Here is a 14495-nt window from a genome sequence, read left to right as displayed (position 1 = left end):
GTGTTGCATTATCAAGAGTAAAGATGGTCTGCGAATGCTGTTGCAAGATCGCAGATACTTGGAAAATAATTGTACAATGACTATGGTATATAGAGAAATTTTTGAGAGCTTATAATGAAAATATAATTTCTAAATCTATTAGTCAAATTTATTAAAATTTATTACTATCAATTAAAAAATTTTAGGTACTAATTAGTAATACATTCTTATATTCCACATTTACATCTTGAAGATATTAAAATTATCATAATGTTATTTCAAGTACATATTTGGCAGGCATCAAAGAAGAGTGTTAAGTTATTTTTTTAGTAATTTTAAATTATTTACTACTTATTAAAAAAAATGTGTATACAAATTCTCTACTAATTTATTGTTGTTCATTTTGAGTTAAATTTTATATGTTTTTACTTCACAGTAAAACAACATATAAATATTTATTGGTGAGTATATATGTCTAGTTTATTAAAAAAATAAATTAATAAAATGATTAATAATTATATTAGAGTTGATATACTTACATTAAATTAAAAAAATATTTTAAACACATAATAGGTAACTTTTTTTTATTAATCAAATTATTATAATTCAAATTAATTTTAATAAAATAACTTAAAATTATAGTTTCAACTTTATCACGTGTATGACACGGATTATTACACTTATTTATATACTAAAATCAGCTATCTCAAATTAAGTATTATATATTTATGTATAAATAATATATTATTTAATTTATTTTTAGAGTATATTTTATATTTTAATATATATTTTATACTAATAACTAATTTTAGTAATTAATTTTAATATACATCTAGCATAGTTAAAAATTTTGTCTAAACACTTTTCTCATTTGTGTGCATCATGTTGAGATAGTATATAATATAAAAATAGGCCAATTCTATTGTGCCTTTTGTTTAGTACCTAACTTTTGCTTAAATTATTTTTTATAGTAATTTTTAAATATTTAAAATTTTTTAACTTTATACTTTTAAATTTAAAATTAATTATTTAACATCTTTTAGCAATTAGATAATATCTTTTAAAGACCATAGTAAACACCATAAAAATAATACTCTACAACTACATTAATTATCCAACTAAGTTCAACTAATAATTGGTATAATTTAATTGACATCCACGTGCCATTAAACATGCCACTATATGTAATTGTTTTTTTACGGCTTCTTTTTCTACGGACTTCATTTTTTTTTCAAATTCCGTCTTCTTTTTCTTGTTCTCACCCTTGATGCTGGTGTTGTTGTTGCTTCTTCTTCTTCTTCTCCTTTTTTTTCCTCATCTTTCTCTTTCATTTTATCGTTGTCACCATTACCACACCACCATCTCTATCTCCTCCTCCTCCTCTTCTTTTTTTATCATTAATTTCTTCGATCTCCTCCTTCATTTTCTTCCTCCTCCTCCATCATCATTATTATTATCATCATCATCGTTATCGTTATCGTTATCATTATTGTCATTATCGTTGTCGTCTTCTTATATGTATAACAGTTTAAAATAAGTTCAGACCAGAATGTACCGAAAATAAATCTAAAATGCACCGAAATTACTAAATGATAACTCAATACTCCTCCTCTCCCTCCTCTTTCATTATCATCGTCATCTTTTTCTTCTCTTCCTCCTCCATTTTTTCTTATCTTTCTCCTTCGTTATCATTGTCGTCACCACCACCACCATCTCCTCATCCTCCTCCTTTTCTCATTTGAATATTTTCGATCTCCTTCTTTATTTTTCTCATCCTCCTCCTCCTCCATTGTCATTATTATCATCATTGTTATTGTTATTGTTATTATCATTATTTTTTTATATGTATAATAGTTCAAATTTAGAATGCACCGAAATTTTTTAATGATGACAAAATACAAATAAACTCAATTTAAAACAAGTTAAGACCAGAATGTACTGAAATTAAATCCAGAATGTACCAAAATTTAAATTCAGAAATGCACTGAACTCAAAACAACTCCTCCTCCTTCTTCTTCTTCATCATCATTATCTTCTTTTTCTTTTCTTGTTCATCATCTTTTTCTTATTTTATTTTCTCATTATTCTTTTGGTTTTATTTTCTTATTAAGAATAAAAAACAATCAAATAAAGAAAAAAAAGAAGAAATGTATAATGTTGTAAAATCACTAAGAAGAAAATGAGAAAAAAAATGCAGCAACAATGGATTATGCATTTAAGTTCTCACTAATAAAACTGATTTTTACTGAAGTTGAACTAATTTAATTAAATTTAATTGCCAAAAAAATTTTAATGTGTAATATAGTTCATAATATAATTAATTTTTAAGATCAATACAAATTTTTGGTGATTTCTTCCAAACTCATGCCAATTTTGTGGGTAAGTTACCCTTACTTATGTGTCATCATCTCAGCCATTGATCAAAAAAATTTTCAACCTTTCATTAATTCATTCAATAAATATGTTCACACTACATTGTATTTTATATTATTTACATTATACCACATAAAGTATTTATACTGTAATATAAATGGGTGCAATGTGCAAATAATTGATTTTACAAATCCCTCTCCAAATACCATTTGAATGTCTATAGCTTCTTCTTCTTCTACCTCTCAAAATACACTTCGAAGGAACTGCTTCTTCTTCAACCTCACTGCTTCTTCTACCCTTCTGTCCACTGCCCCTTCTTCTCTACCCTTCCTGTTGGTGATGGGTGTGATTTTTCCGGCGACCCACTCACAAAACCTTCCCCAAATACCCTTGTAATGTCCACTGCTTCTTCTACCCTTCCTATAGGTGATGGGTTTGATTTTTCTGGCGACCCAGTCGTAAAACCTTCCCCAAATACCCCTGTAATGTCCATAGCTTCCTCTTCTACCTCACTGCTCCTCCAACCGTTCCTATAGGTGATGCATTTGATTTTTTCGGTGACTTACTCGCAAAACCTTCCTCCAAATACTGCTGTAATGTCCACAGCCTCTTCTTCTACCTCATTCCTCTGATTTCTTCAGTGACTCATCGTTAGTGACAGATTTTTCCAAACTCCGTCGAAGACCCTGCCTACTGCTTCTTCGTCTAGGGTTACGCGGGTGTTCTTTTCTATGACTCACAGGCAGAGTGAAGTATTTCTGAAATCGTCGAAGAATGTAACTCATCTCCTTGCCGAAAATGGTTCCGGTGACCCACGTGCAAAACCCTCTCGAAAAACCATTGTAAGGCCTACTGCTTCTTCTAGCTAATTCATTTGTTTTTGTTGTCGATTTTCACAACTAAATTTGCGTGATTTGTTCTATTATTCACTTTCTTTAATCACCGTTGATCGAAGCAGATTATTTCAATTTTGAATGCAATAGTTGATAATAGTTGTTCATGATGGTGTTAAATGTTAATCAGATTGATGGCCAGTAATGCATGCTCCTCAAACACGAGACGAGACAGAGGCGAAGCCGGCGGACAACAGGAACTGATAGCTGGATATGCAAGTTCAAGTTCGCTGCAACCTGGGGATGTAAAAGATGGTGTGGCCCCAAAATGCTTCTGCGAAAAATATGCCATCTGTTACATGTCGAAGACAGACACCAACCCGAATAGGCTATTTTTTGGATGCCCATTGTTAAAGGTAAGCACGCAATTCTTCATGTATGATCACTAAGTTCATGCTAAAATTGGGTAAATTTTGAATATTTGGAATTGAGGTTTAGAATATAGATTTTGGTTATTTTCTCTAGCTCAAGTTGTTGTGGATGTGATTTTGAATTGTTTGGAATGGCATGCCTATTGGTTATGAAAATGATTTGATTTGTAAGCGATTTGCTGTTAAATTGGGTTGATATTGTATATGATTTGATATTGGTCCTGGTTAATTTTGAAGAATAATAGAGAACTAAAAAAAAGTTGATTTATTGAAAATAGATCTACCTAGATTAAAAATGTTGATTGTGACATGAATTGACATGGAACCTGATCTGATATAAAAAATGGCTTAAAAATTTGAAAGGATTTTTTAGATTTAGCCTTTAGGGATTAATTACAGTGACATATGTGGATTAGATTGAATTGGAGTGTTTTGTACCACCATACATTCATTGTGTTCTATTTGATTTAGGTGATAGAAGCACATTGCAATTTCTTTCTCTGGGTTGATGACCACATTGTAAGGGTCAGAGCGGGGGAGGCTACAAGGGGATCGAGTGATGGAAAGCAGAATCATGACGAAGAACATGTGGGAATGGATAACTACATAGCACATGTAGAGGAAAGAATAGTAAACCTAGAGAAGCTGCTGAACAAGAAAAGTAGAGAAGCAGAGTTGAGGAAGAAGACTAGAGAAGCAGCTGCAAGAGAGAAGGAGGCTTCATCAACAAAGTCTAATGATTAGATCAAAACCAGAACCTGAAGCACCTCTATTAGGTTCAGAAACTTAAGAATAATTTCCTTCTTTCTGAATTTTTCTACTAGAATGTAGACACACAATTTCTTGAAGCTTTTAAAGTAAAAATTGTCGATGACGTTTATTTGATATGGGCAACATGGTTGGAATTTGATTATGTTTCTAGTTACGTGTTCTTGTTTTACCTATACATACGTATATGTTTTATGGTATATATTTTCGTGAGTTAGTTATCGAAGTTCCCTACTAATTTCAATAGCATATGAAGGCTAATATGTTGTAGTAAGTCAATCTGAATACCAGAAAATAACAACCTTTTTTTAGTGACATGAATGCTTAATATTGCAGTCATGTTATAACTCAATGTTTGACAATTCTGTAAGAGTAGGAAGAAGAAGGGCATGACAATATAGACTGATGATTTGGTGACTTCCATGACAAATCATGCAGCAACCACAATAGATAATTGACATGATCTGTTTTTCTTCTTATATACTAGTGTGCAGCATAAATATGAACAAATAAGAGAATGAAGAAGCTGAAACTCAACTAGAATGTTATGTTAGGCTTGGGGAAATTGGTGAATTGCAACGTGTTAGTCAAGTTTAATTGCTTTCCTTTCAGAAATTTTCCTGCATAGGTTTTCAAATTCCTAATCCTTTGAACCTAAATAAATCTTAACACTTCTAGTTTATCTGACCATGATGATTGGCCACTGCTTTGTTCTAATATACATACTTTGTTTAGCAAAAAGTGGATTGCTATTTTTTATTAACTCTCAGGTTTTGTAATTTTGATGATTGTTATTTTTCCATTGTAGAAAAATTGTCCTAGCAATAAATATCGCCGAGAGTAGCATCACCATAGATGATGTTGTGTATGTCATAGAATGTGGTAAAGCAAAGGAGACCAGCTATGATGCTTTAAATAAGCTATCCTGTCTGTTACCATCATGGATTTCAAAGGCTTTAGCTCATCAGGTATTGAAGTTGTAGATCATCATCTTTATCCCCTTGCAGATGATGTTTAATGCTCCAAATGAAACATCTGATTTTTTCAAAAACCGGAGCTTGCCATTATTGCTGAATCCTTTATTTGTAAATTTGTTTGACTTTATTGCCCCCTTCATGCACTTTATTTAATTCCTCTTACTTTCTAAGTCAAAGTCAAAGAAATAGTGCTAATGGGTTGATCATTTCAGAGACGTGGCCGTGTAGGTAGAGTGCAACCTGGAGTTTGTTATAGCTTGTTATAGACTGCTAATGGCTTATTGCAGGTCTTACCATGTACTGGGTTGATCTGTTTTTCTTCTTATATACTAATATTCAATCAGCGTATGGCTTATTGCAGGTCTTACCATGTACTGGGTTAGGTTGTGCCATCGTCGAAGACAGTAGTGGTGTCTACAATTGTGGTCCTGAAACCTGTGGCCATCATGTAAGTTTGTCTTCTAACTTATTTCAAGTAGTTTCTTGAATGCCTGTTTATATGTCATCTTTTTTGGTGGAATCGTGTTACATAGGAAAAAATTGGTCGAATTATAGGTCGAATTTTGTATGCATGTGTGGATTCATAATCATCCCGGTTGAGTTCTGGTTAGGTATTAAGGTGTAACATAGTAGATGATCAAAGGTGATCAATATTTTGTTTTTCCCAGTGTTAGTTTAATTAAGTGAATATTTAGTTTTTCTGACAGACTTGGGATTGGGCTAGGTGAACTAACCTGGAAAAACATTTATTTTTTGGTAGCTCAAGTCTCTCTAAAAGTAAAGTGGGCTATCTATGAAATTAGGCCAGCTACAAAAATAATACATCAGTAAAATGTTCAGCTGAGGATTAATGCAGCAATTGGCTTGAAACCGGTTAAGCCCAACTTTTTCCGGAATTATAAGTCAAACCAAGTTTCTCCAGGTAACTATTTACTCCATTCATGTGTCTGTCTACTAATTGCCTTCACTTACTCTGCTCAATCTTTGTTTGAATAGCATGTTTTCCTTGAATACTCGCGTAAAATGTTAGTTGGTTAGCTGATATTTGTCACATACACAATTAGATAGAATTAGAAAGAGTGAAGCTGTTAATTAACCATTTCTCTCAACTTTGGGCCTTTCAAACCAATGTAAAACATACACAAGTAAGTTAAACTGAAATCAAACAAACTTAGAAGTAACCAATGCTATAACAATTAACAGGCGATTCCATTACCCAAAAAAAACCATAAAGAACCGAAACCGGAATACTAAACATAGATGTTAAACAAAGTTCCACAATACATTTAGTCAGAGTAGATTTAAATGTGAATTATTTCTAAACCGAAAACAACCCTTCAAAATACTTGAGTGTAGACCTAACTGTTATCGGGTGTGGGATTCCTGGGTCTCACCATGCTCTCCTCACTAGTAGATTTCTTGTGCCATGTTCAATGTCATATTCTGTCAACACAAGCTCTCTGTACCTGGAATTGACGAGTAACTCTCTTTCCTTTGAATTGTTCACCAACAGAATTACGTTATCATCTACGAATAGTATTGGATTTTCTCTGATGCTTCGATTTCCAAACCTGTAGTATGGCTCTAATATTTTGTTTCCCCCGGCGTCCTCATTCAAATGCCAAATTGATGCGACATAACCAAATTCATTGTGTGTATGAGCGAGGAGTGCAACTTTGTCCTTGTGGGTTAGTAAATTGTGAACGGTATATATTGCACCTACTGGAATAGACACCTCGCTAAAAGATTCATCTTGGACACTGTAACATAAAATAGACTTGGGTGTAGCATAACTATCTCCTGTATCAGTAATCCAATATGCATGACCATTATGAAAAACAGAGTTAGGGTTAATTTTTTCTACACCAGGGAGACAATTAACACAGTGAAACCATGTAGAACAAAAACGTAGGCATCAGCTATGTCCCTTTTGCACATATGTATGATGCTATATGCATCTATGTTTGGGACATGACCGAAATCAAATACTGGGAAATATGATCTACCGTGGTCCCTGTGGGGTCGGAAATTTCTCTAGCGCGTTGTGTTGTTGGATTTCATACCAAAAGTCTTGTGTCGTCTTGGTCACGGGAGAACTTGAAACATATGTTCCCATTTGACACTCCCACAATACGAAACCACCCATAGATTCCAACTCTGAAAGGTTACTGAACATGCACTTCTTCTCTGGAAGCAACATTCACTATAAATAGTGAATCTGAACCCATTAACAGTAGTGAGTATCCAACATGAAACAAGACATGTTGATTTAACACTTTCTACCTTCGCATGTGTTGTATGCATGTCTCTGGCTGTCGTAGGCGTCGGAGCCAGAATTTATTCAAGCACATACATCTCCCTACAACTTTAGCACTGCTTCACAAGAAGATTTCTTGCAGCAGTTCATCCAGAATAACCGGCAACGGAAGGTAAGTTAGTTGGAATTTAGTCATTTTTGTAGAGGCTCGTTTGGTAGTCTTGGTTTTGGGTGGGTTAATGTTTGCTATAATTTTTGTTAGGTTGAAGTCTCTGGTTGGCTTATAAGTAATGAACTTAAATTTCTCTAACTTATTAATTGTGTGAGATGTTACATCCAATGAGAATTGATATGGCAGAATAATGTTACCGGTGTTATTGTCACCAGTTTGAATGAGCTTTTGTGTACCATTAAAATTGTCTCGTCTACCAAAGTTTTTGGCTATGATAGCAAATAAATTATGTGGGAGTTCCAACATTCTAGCTTAAATTATCTCTGATTTTTTGTTTACTTAATTTGAAATTAGCAGCTGCCTCCAATTTTTGCTTGTACAATGGAAAAACGTGCTAACCAAATCCATGTGTCCTGAATGTGTATTTACCTTATCTTGCTAACTTAGTCTGGCATCCTGAATGTGTATTTACCTAACTTATCCAGTTATATCAACTTGATTTCCAATATTTTTCCCTTATCATACCATTAGAACCCCTCATCCCATCACTCCCAATTTAATCATTTCACTCCCGATTTAATTATTTCTGCAGTTTCTGCATAAAGTATTAAAAAATTTTTCAATTCTTAAATAGGATGTTACCACTTCTAGGCCGTCACCCATGTGGCCATACAAATACCAGAATCAAATCTTTCAAATGAAAAAGCTTTTGTCATTTAATTTTTTAACAAATAATGACTGGAAGTATAAAATTCTTCTGATGGTAGAATTGTGTGACAGTTAATAAAACCAAAACCACTAGAATGCGGTATATATGATCCATATATACATTCACAAAATAACAATTTGAAACACATAATTCACAATAACAAAACCAAATTTATGAAACAGAATACTAACATGTCCACAAAACTAAATATGTACACATAACATGGCTACCGAAACATTATTACAAAACATAAGTGCACCAAAATACCAAAAACAAATAAATTTGTGTTGTTCTGTCCTATGATGATGGTGTCCTTTGGTTCATAGACGACTCAAAAGAGTCAGACGAGGAAGTTCTTCGGTATCTCCTACTAGGTCCTGCCACTGCCACTGCCCCTCCCCCTGTTGATGGAGGTTGATCCTGTAATAATTTTGGCAAAATTATTCTACATGAATGAATATAAAAATACTGTAAATTTAATCCCCTTAGTAAACAAATTATTGTTACCTTGACTCCTGAGAATGCGGTGGTGAACCTTGTTGCCTCCGACGCTCCAGGCGTAATAACCTTTCGGTCTCGAACGCAGCCAACTGTGCTTCCTTGTTGAAGTGTGCCTTGCATCGGTCCGCCAGCCACTGTATAATTTGGTCAGACAACACGTTCAACGCATATATCTCGTCAACCGATCTGGGCTTTTCCTCAGTATGAGTATTGTCCCATGCAAGCATGTAGAAGATACCCCAACCAACGTAACTCAGTTCCACAATAAGCATCGGAGTTGGTCGATAGAGAGATCTAATCTTCCCTATGTCTGATGCTTTGATCCAGTACTTATCACCCTCTCTCTTTGGGTGGATATGGAGACAGTTGTCTTGTTTGTCTATAAAGTAGAGATCAGTGGTTGTGAAGAAAGAGAAGTTTCATACAATGTGCGGTGAAAATTGTACATCTTCCTATAGTAACAAAAACAAAATTACATGTTACACAGATGTTGAAAACATTAGATACAGAAAAGAAAAAGTAGAAACGTTTGTGGCGTAGCCCATAAACTTACATCAGTTGTGAATAGGTTTAACACAAAAGTCTGGTCAGGGCATCTTCTTACGTTCCTAAATGCATTCACGTAACTAGCCAACTGGAACCAAAAATTAAAAAGTCATCAATGTTAAAAAGAACAAACCATGCAAAGAGAGACAGTAATGTGTGTGGAAAAATAGTTGATCAAAAAGCATATAACAGTTAGATGCTTACCGGAATTCTGGCTCCATATTTGTTTGCTAAAAGTAGTGAGTAGTTGCTGTAGTTGATAGGCGCGGTGAGTGAATTAGAAGAGGGTTTAAATTGTTGGTATCAAGTGATGTTGGGAGGAAGTCATGTTTAACTTTTAAAGAGGGTTTAACCAAACGTCGCACTTGTTGGATAGGAAGTTGAAGGGATATCTGGAAGCCATCCATAAGGATTCAAACCCCATTAGTAATTAAACCTTTTCGAAAATATAAACTGAATAATAAATACATAGAATAAAATCTCTCTAAATGGTATTAAAATTTGTTTGGAAAAGGTAAATAAAGTTTAATAACCCTTCGTTGGTATGCGTATCACTAAATGAATAAACATAAACATAACGAAGGTCACACAAAATAAAATTAAAACATTATAATAAGTGTAATCTTGTGTTTGTCATTAGGTAAATTATTCAAATCATTTTTAGTTAATTGCTTTACAAAATATGGGAAATAATTCAAACGATTTTATCATTAACAAAACAAAACGCGGTATTCCATTTTATAAACGCACAAAAAATCCTATTAATTAAATATAATTATCAGAATCTCAGCTAAAAAAATTTTTGGTTTTTTTATAACGGGTTCGGGCCAACTAGTTCGATTTTGTTATGACCCAGTAGTTTTTCTCAATCAATAAGCGCAATACAAAACCTAAATCGAAAAGTAACGTAAAGTACTGCAAATAACATAATCCTAATAACTTGTTGCAAACATTAAAGTATTAAAAGTCTAACTGAGATTAACACAATTATTTGAAGGGCTTAGGTATAAATAACTCAGAGCATATTTCCTTTCCCGTTAACCAATCGCTCTTCCTTTTTAGATATTTCATTATAGTATGTCTTTGACGCCTCAGCCCTCAAGGGCTTTCTGAGATTTCAAATTGAACGGATTCATGACCAGATCAATAGCCAGGCGCAATCTTGTGCTATCATTTACCTAAGTGCCAAAAAGTCAGATGTCAGCATACGTTAGATTAACATTTTAAGAGAGTATACGAAACCATGAAAGAAATTTTATTTTATAATTACCTTTATATTGTAGTTATCCCTCCATTGGCACTCCCTCATCCAGGTTGTCACCCAAACTCCACAATCATTCCTTGCATATTAAAAAATAGTTTGTTATAATCTATAACCGCCTTAATTTCTTAGGGTACAGGATGATAGCAGATGGAATGGGACTGTAAAAAATATTATCATCCTTAACCAAGACTGGAAGGAAAAGCAGTGTATAGCACGATAACAACATCAATATCTAGGCGGTCACCTTAAGTTGTGCCAAAGAAAAAATTTTCATCACAAATTAGCACAATCACTGATGTCTCTCAGTAATTTAGAAATCAACTAGCAATAAAAAATTCTACGGTTTCTTACGAGCCATCCTTTTGCTCGCCAATCTCTGCAGGGTGTATTATAGGATAATCTGAAATTACTGGTTTGTGTTGTCTGGTGAGCATAGAAGGTCGAGTCATCAAGCATCTCCTCAATAAACAGTGCCTGTAATCATAGTAAAATTTATTTCATGTGTCAAGTCCACTGCGTGTTCAAGTAATTTAGAATCGTTATTTCTGCTCGTTAGAAATTTTAAAACACTACCATTAGCTTGGCACAACGACGGCACCTGGTTCTACTCGAGATGCATGGCTTAGAATCTAGTAATATCAGGTGTCTTTTTTCAACGTCAATTACAAGCAGGTACTAGTGCATGTTATCCTCATTCATTGGAATAAAAATCTAACATAAATACACACATAAGTTATATTGGAATAAGCATTTTGTGCTGACCGTAACATATACTGTGATCCGTAAATTAGAAACTTACCTTGCATAAGGTTTCAAACTCTCCCATATATTTCTCCGCGTAATAACGTTTCAAAGTCTTTGGTGAGTGAGTCCAATTAAGGGCAAATTGCTGAAATTTGAGTTTATAGGAACATGTATAAGATCACTGGAAACCATGCCATGGACAATGTGTATGGTTTGCACTCACCGAAAATGTAGTGGGTAAAAACCACATGCTGGAAAACCTGGTATTGTTGCGTGCATCAGACATGAACACGCTTGATGTCAAGTTTATTATCTGGTAAATTATTCGTTGTTTGACGGCCAAAAAGAACAAATATAAACAGTTATGACCTTAATACAACTACTTTATACAGTCGCAATTTCATTTATGCAAATTAACAAACGCTAATGACGAAAAATTCATACCTCATCCACCAATGGTTTGTTTGGTAGTAGAGTATACATGACCCTCCTATTAGCGTGCCACAAGTTTGTCTGTGAGATTATCTCCGAATTCAATTCTTCATCTTCTAGATCTGAACCAAAGACGTAGGTGACGACTGAAAGTTCGTCCTTGCACAATTCCATATCAGCTGGGGGACGGAACAGAACAGGTGTCCACTGATAAAATGATCACTTACCCGTTAGTTATTAATACTTAATTAGAACAACAAATCTTTAACGATTCCATAAAAGGAAATAACCCACCGCAGGTATCTTTGCGGACTCTTTCCTTAGTGGCAACTTTCATTCAGCCGGGTTGAAGTAGGTAACATATACAGCTTTGTCTAAGCTATTCGGTATAACTGGTTCTGTATCTGTCTTCTTTCTAGTACCATCATCACAGAATAAATTGCGGTGAATAACATAATCAGCTGGCGTTGTTTGTTCACACTTCGGAGACATTGAACAATACTTTGAATATTTATGCGAAATTGAATCCGCGGCTTGATGAATGCTGGACATGTTGGATCTATTCTTTTTGTATGAATCTAGATTCCTCTCAACAGTACCAGATGGCATACTGAATCTGCTCATTATCACAGGCATCACTATAGGGTTGAAGTTATCGGCCGGACCATTCCGAAGATTAATCGTTTGTGGCATTGTTCCGAACAAAGGATAACACGTCTTGGTCTGGAAAGCAATAAGGTTTGAAAGTGTATTCATCATCGTCGACATTTGCGATACCACATCTTTTAGGGACCCTTCTAGGATGGTAGTTTTATCGAAGTCCTCGCCAATTTCTTTACCGGCTCCACCATTAAAATTTACATGTAGTCACTGGTCATTCATGGTGCTTCCGCGGAGACTGTGATAAACAAAACATAAAATATTTACACTTTGTATTCGGAATTGATTTAATAGGACACTTACAATTTGTGAAAATACATTTTATTTCTCACCTGGATGACAGTTCTATCACTTCCTTATCGATAACTTTTCTTGAGATTTTTCTAGTTTGTTCCTCTTTGTCTTTGTCGTCTCCCTTTTCCATTTTTTGTGTTGAGCGTCGTTTCCCTCTGGCAGCCATTGGGTTTTTTAGTTGTTTAAATTTTAAAAAAGAAAACATGAAAAATATTGCAACATGTACAGTTAATGAGTTTCACTCCACTACCAACCACAATTTCTTAAAAGAATAACAAACATGGTAGGTTGTCCCTACTATTCAAAGGAGTTCTGACAGCTGATTGATATTTGGTAGTAGACCTCTAATATATGAAGCAATTTACGTATCCAGTTTATATTCCTAACGTTTTGCCAAAAATTAATTTATTTAAAACTCTATTTTCTGATTGGTAAAAGAGAAGGCTCCATCTTTTGGAACTAATTGAAGTTATTCAGATCAATACATTAGTTAATTTACATTGTTGTAGTCAAAGCTAGTAAAAATTTTCCAGTAACTGTCTATTATTTTCATAAACCAATAGGTTACTTAAAGATTTATTTTAATTTTCGTAATGAATGCTTGTCTCCATGAATTTTAATCAATTAATTCTCATTATGTACGATACTCATATAACAGAATTGTGTGTGTTGCTATCTCTCATTATCACACACCCAGTCAAAGATTTAGTCCACAACAAAGTTTAATGAGACGGCTAAACACTCGAAAAGGTTAGTTTGAAAATCATACACGTATTAGGTCAATAACTCGAGAAAAGGGTATATTTTTTTCCATTTCGTATGAGTTATATTCCTTTTCATTAATTATGTGTATTACATTACCTGTCTCCGACACACTTCTTTGATTTTTCCTTTGTCATGGACACTCATCATCTAATTTATTGCCTAATGACTTTTTTGCTTTTCGCTTTTTGGCCGTCGCCCATAAAGTTAAGTTATAGGAGACTGAACTTCCCATCCCTCATCGTAAAGCACTTCCTTCCCCGAACAAAAATAACGAAATTAAAAAAAAAGACTATTAGTCGTGTGTTTGGATTTCTTTTTTGCAAAGAAAATTATGTGTAAAATTGATTTTACAAATTTAATTGTTAAAGGAAAAAAAATGTAAATAAAAATACCTGGAAAAAAAACATGAAGGAGGAAACCGTACACTCTAAAACCCTAAACCGTAAACCGCTAAACCATAAACCATAGGTACGAAACCATGCACTCTAAAACATAGTCACTAAATCGTGAACACTAAACCGTAAAACATAAACCGTATCGCATAAAATGTTAAACCTAAATACTGTACCGTGAAACTAAACCGTAAGTCGTAAACCCGAAACCATAATTTTGGAGTCATAAATGCTAAAAAGTAAACTGGGAACCGTAAACCCTAAAACCGTAAACACAAATCCGTAAACCGTACACATTGAACTGGAAACCGCATACCTTAAACTGCTTAACCCAAATCGTAAACCGTGAACCCTAAATTGGAAAGCATTAACCCTAAACTATAGAACCGTAAAACCTA

The 14495-nt window shown here is 34.0% G+C and overlaps 1 protein-coding gene across 1 annotated transcript; it reads left to right on the top strand.

Annotated features, from left to right (window-relative positions):
• The first annotated feature begins 3379 nt into the window (after positions 1 to 3379).
• On the top strand, positions 3380 to 4360 carry LOC148563076 (uncharacterized). Its single transcript, XM_088489978.1, has 2 exons — positions 3380 to 3601; positions 4088 to 4360. The coding sequence occupies exons 1-2, from the start codon at positions 3380 to 3382 to the stop codon at positions 4358 to 4360; spliced, it is 495 nt and encodes a 164-aa protein (XP_088346104.1).
• The last annotated feature ends 10135 nt before the right edge of the window (positions 4361 to 14495 follow it).

This window comes from Arachis ipaensis, chromosome B6, assembly GCF_059453495.1.
Source record: "Arachis ipaensis isolate K30076 ecotype BB chromosome B6, ASM5945349v1, whole genome shotgun sequence".
Taxonomy (NCBI): Eukaryota; Viridiplantae; Streptophyta; class Magnoliopsida; order Fabales; family Fabaceae; genus Arachis; species Arachis ipaensis.
The sequence above is the reverse complement of the archived record's forward strand: the minus strand, read 5'-3'. Positions and strand labels throughout refer to the sequence as shown.

What these genes read in the sequence shown, in the direction of transcription:
- LOC148563076 (XM_088489978.1), top strand. Translation starts at nt 3,380, where the DNA reads ATGGCCAGTAATGCATGCTCCTCAAACACGAGACGAGACAGAGGCGAA. An exon ending in TTGGATGCCCATTGTTAAAG is followed by an intron (nt 3,602 to 4,087) that starts GTAAGCACGCAA and finishes TATTTGATTTAG; the next exon opens with GTGATAGAAGCACATTGCAA.